The following is a 5,213-nucleotide window of genomic DNA, read 5'->3' on the forward strand; positions in this document are numbered from 1 at the left end:
AGTCTATTATTTTAATGCGATTGCCCTCTTGAGTGAGGCATAATATATTTTCTGGCTTGAGATCCAAATGAAGTATATTGTTTCGATGTATGAACTCCATAGCTTCACAAACTTGTCGAATGATGACTACACATACTCGTTCTGTAAGTACAAATTCATCGTCGACCACACGATCGAAAAGTTCACCACCTTCAACTCTACAGATCAAATAAAATTTTTAATTAGTAACTATATATAGTGAATGATATCTATATATTTAAGGTTATTGTTTAATAAAATTACTATTCATATATTTTAGAATATTTAACACACATTTTAAATAATATATTTATTTGTTTTCCTTTTTATATATTGCGTTTTTAGACTCTAAACAATAAAAACTATAAGCCTAGTCGAAGGACCACTTTAATAAACTTGTCACCTGTGGAAAACTAAACGTAGTATATTCCAATGTACTATGTTATTTATATATTTTTCCCCCTGCACACAATGTTTAGTAAAGTAACTTATTAAAATGGATTAAATCAAACAAAATGACCTAACACTCCTTGTGACCTAAAAGAGTGATCATTTTGTCTTGAGGAGAGAAGAAGTTTGCTTGGTTGACAATTGAACAAAAAGTTACTCTGAACAATTCGTCAATATTGAATGCCTTATTACAAGGTGCAGAAAAACAGACAATAAACAACAACAATAAAGGATTCTTAAGAAATTTTCCAGAAAGAAATTTTCTAAAGATGTTTAAAGGATGTTGAGACTGACAAACTTCAGCAAACCAAAATAAGTTAAAACGAGCATAAAAAGATAAAACCATTTTAAAATCTCAACTGAAGTATGAATATCAGAAATATTCGTAAAATGAAATGTTCTTATTTATCAGAGCAGTAAATCGGCTGTGAGGTCATACCTCCGAGTCCACTCAGTAACTTGGTAATTAAACCGATTGTTAAATTGTCATAATGACTTAGAGCAGGGCTGTCCAAAGAACGGCCCGCGGGTCACATGCGACCCACGGCTAATATTTGTGCGATCCGCGACATCTTATACAATTTCAATCTACTACAATTACGCAAATTTTCTTTTGGTGTAATAATAAAACTAAATTATTTAATTTTTAAGGGAACGCCAAATAAATGAATTTAAATTGATAAATTTAATTTAAAATTTTGTCGAAAACAATTATGAACGTATGTATTTGTTTCCGTGACCCTCCAATCTGTGCAGTGATTTGTATTGGGCCGCTATCGCATCTAGTTTGTATAGCCCTGACTATGAGTATTGAATTCCTGATCCTGTTATAATACATATTGCTTTGATAAAACTTAATATATTAACGATTTCTTGATGAAACATATATTTACTTATTTTACCTGTGTAAAATTGTAACTAAAAACAATGAATAATATGTAGGTCAAGGTCATTTAATTATACCAACAAGATTACTAGGAATAAAGTCTTCGTTTTTCATGTTACAATAACGTTGACTTGCCATTAATCTATTTTGTCACATAAACCTCTATGGAATCGATCCAATGAATTTTAATTAGATTGAATAATAATTTTCAGTGGTTGAAATGCTCAGTTAGATGAGCTCTCTCTGTTTGTGTTAAATAGGTGTGGATAATTCTATCTATAGAAGTGAAAATTTTTTTTTTTGTTAATTATTTGACTTACAATTCCAGCACAACACACATCATCTTCTGGTACTCGAACGCGGCGTAGAGCTGTATTATCAAGTGATGCTGTAGGGAATTCATTATTTCTACTTCACGCTCCACATTTCGTTTGTCTTCACGCTTAGGAATGGGCACAAACTTTGCGGCTAATTTAAGGCCACTGCACTTCTCTTTGCATTTGTAGACTGTGCCGAACTTTCCTCTAAAAGATTAAAGATTAAGTAAATAATTTCTTGAAAATCATTTTGCATCAAAACGATGTTTAAAATTATTTCAAACCTGCCAACTTCGCTGAGTATTTCAAACTGTTCGTTTGCATCAACGCCGCGTTTTATGGTCACATCACGATATGGAAAGGTCGGTTCAAGTACTGAAATATATAAAAAAAAAAATAATTATTTATGTAATTCATTTTAATTAAAATGCAATTAAAAGCCATCTCATTGAGTCTCATTTCGACTGATAATATAATAAATACATTAAATACTTTTTAATAGCAGTTAATTGAATTATTTTAATTATTTCTGCTTAAATACTTTGAGTATTTTTAAATAGTTTTATAATAATGTTAATAATAATTTTATTTGATTTTTGATTTTTGATATATTTGATATATGCCAATCAAGCATTGTTTTTTGTGGCTGCTCTTTTATTTTGCATGGAATATTTTAAGTGCAAATTATCGCAAATACGTGAGTTTTGAGTAAATTTATCTTTGCAGTTGAATTTGTCAATAAATTTCATAATTGACTTAATTAATGCATTTGACGTATGCCGAATGCTCTTGATGCAGGCCATGCATCTGCGAAATGCAAACCCAGCGTAAATGTGAAATGTGGTTTGTAGTTTGTCAGTAATTTGAAATACTCTTCGCACTCCCCAACAAATGATTTGGTTGTCATAGTGTGTATCTTAAGTAATTTTAATGCAACTTAAGCTCTTTCCCAAGTTCCACTTAGTATCGCTAATTTCTTACAAATTTGGTGGCTGTCATTTAAAAGATACTCAGCGTTTTGTACGAATTGCAGTGTGATAATTGACGTTTTCGATGTAAATTTGTACTGACATGGTATTTATTGATTAATGGAAGTGTTGAGAAAATAATTATTTAATATTTAAATATTTCTATTGATTGACTAAGACATGGCATTAACTAAATGAAAAGAAAATATGTAAAAATTTCGAGAAAAGTGCAACAGTTTTTAGTCGAATTTTAAATTTAATTGGCGGTTGTTATTTCTAATTAAAATTTATAATTAAAAATAAAATTTTTTAAAATTATTCTTAAATGAAGAGTGTTGTTTTGACGTAATTTAAAATGGATAGATAACAGATTGTTAATTTGTTTAATAACAATAGTTATAAAAACTTCTACCTCGAAAGGTAAAAAGACATATGAAGTTCAATTGAATTATTCAATGCAGTCAAGGGATATGTTTCAATCTATCATTTTTATTTTATTTTATTTTATATTAATTTATTTATATTATTTATTTATTTTATATTATTTATTTATTTTGTTTTATTTATTTTATTTATTTCATTTATTTTATTTATTTCATTTATTTTATTTTTATTATTTATTTTATTTATAAATTTTATTTTTATTTACTTAATTTATTTAATTACTTTTTTTTATTAATTTTACTTATTTTACTTTATTTTCTTTTTATTTTATCTTATATTATTTTATTTTATTTTATTTTATTTTATTTCATTTTATTTTATTCTATTTTACTTTATTTTATTTTATTTTATTTTATTTTATATTATTTTATTTTATTTATTAATAAATTGTGTTTTTATTATTATTTTATTATAATTGCTTAATTACTCAGTCATAGTAGATGATGTTTATTTTTAAAATAAAATGTTAACTGATATTGCTTCAATTAGTTCTTCTCTGCATTTCTTTTCAGAATTGACCGCATCAATTATTAATTAAAACAAAATTTTCTAAATAAATTATTTAAATCTAATAATCTAGAATAAAGTGCCAGTTCATTGGATCCATTCAGTACAGAAGAAGCATAAATATAAAGACAGGGTTTAAAAGTAACAACCAAGAGATTCATCGGTTCTAACTACAATTTATATAATTAACTTGTATTCAAAAAAGTTAGAAATCAATCAATGGAAATTGTGTTTAAAGTATGTGGGTTGATTGTATAGATCACGAAAAGAGAAACCTTAAGTTTTTGAATAAAGATAAATCAAATCATTGCGATCATGGGCGAGTTTTTGTGTTTTAAACTAATCCTATACTGCCTTACGGATCAAAACAAAAATTTCAGCATTGAGGCATATCCTTATATAGGAATTTCTGGCCAGTGGACAATCTTAAAAGGTCTTGATAAGCCATATAAGTTGGTCCGCAACTATCACGAAATCTGCACTACTTAGAATTCGGGAAGATTTTTTTGTTTGATATCGAATAGGTGTTCTTTTTGAATTTGATTGGTGAATATATGCAAAAATCTTGCCAAAGTCTAGCCAGTGTAAACACAGCGGAAGTCTCTGATAGAAAAGTGAATTTTAATTGAAATAAGTTGGGATTGGTAGTATATCTAGGATAACCGCCAGGTTAAAAAGCCACTACTTCTGCACAACATATATAAAAATATTTAATAATACTACATTTTTTTTAAGTATTTTCTTCTTGGAAGTCTTGAATTAGTTTCTGTTAAATGAACTTCTATTTCGATATTTTTCGATGTCATTTTTTCTGTACTACAAATCAAAGTTTTGCTTGTTAAAACTGTCGGTATCGTTAGATAGTATTGATAAGTGTATAGATATATTCTAAGTACAAGCAAAAGCTTGAGACTCCATGCACTTCTGATGTTAGCTCGAAATTCAGATGTAAGATGCAATTTTGTAAAACTTTTGATTATAACAAAAAAAGTTTGATTTAAAAATATCTTTTCTGAATAAACTATATTATCTGATTGTATTTATATTACTGAAAATATTTTGCACATATGCAAATGTATTTGAGTGAATGTGAATTTCATTTCTGCACGCACAATTTACTCAGCAAGTTACCAGAGACTTAAGTGCCAACATGAACGCTGAACTTTATGGTTTGGAATGGAGTTAAACTAAAATGTTGGGGAAGTATTTACATAAATAAGTATGCAATTTAGTATGCTTCTATGCATAAATGTGTTTGTATCTAACATGCCCAGAATTGCCACACATCAAATTTATTTAGCGTTTCGAGTGCAATTAGGCAAGAAAACTTGCGAAACCGAAGTTGTCATTCAGTTGCAATAGTTCCCTATGAAGTTTCTCACAATGAATTTTGGCGTGAACTATTAGTGGGTTGTTAAAGCAAATAATTGCATATTATTTAAAGTATTTTTAAAGCATTTTCATTGTTAATCAGTTATTTAAACGAAATTTTTTGAAAATACTATATTCATTCAATTTCAACAATGAAATCAAGTCTAATCAAATTGATTACAGTAATCGTGCTTCCATTACAAAATTAATCTGCCAATATTTCAATGTTAAGTTTCGTTCCCATACATTGTA

General features: G+C 27.7%; 1 protein-coding gene across 1 annotated transcript; it reads right to left on the reverse strand.

Annotated features, from left to right (window-relative positions):
• Nucleotide 1: 1 nt before the first annotated feature.
• On the reverse strand, nt 2-2,065 carry LOC119684632 (myosin light chain kinase family member 4-like; the record flags this gene model as incomplete). The annotated part of the gene is made up of 3 exons (XM_038098712.1): nt 2-197; nt 1,675-1,878; nt 1,956-2,065. Coding segments are annotated over 3 exons (510 nt in total), but the record flags the coding sequence as incomplete, so codon positions are not given.
• Between the last annotated feature and the right edge of the window lie 3,148 nt (nt 2,066-5,213).

This window comes from Teleopsis dalmanni, chromosome 2 (genome assembly GCF_002237135.1).
Source record: "Teleopsis dalmanni isolate 2A chromosome 2, ASM223713v2, whole genome shotgun sequence".
In the NCBI taxonomy this organism is placed as follows: domain Eukaryota; kingdom Metazoa; phylum Arthropoda; class Insecta; order Diptera; family Diopsidae; genus Teleopsis; species Teleopsis dalmanni.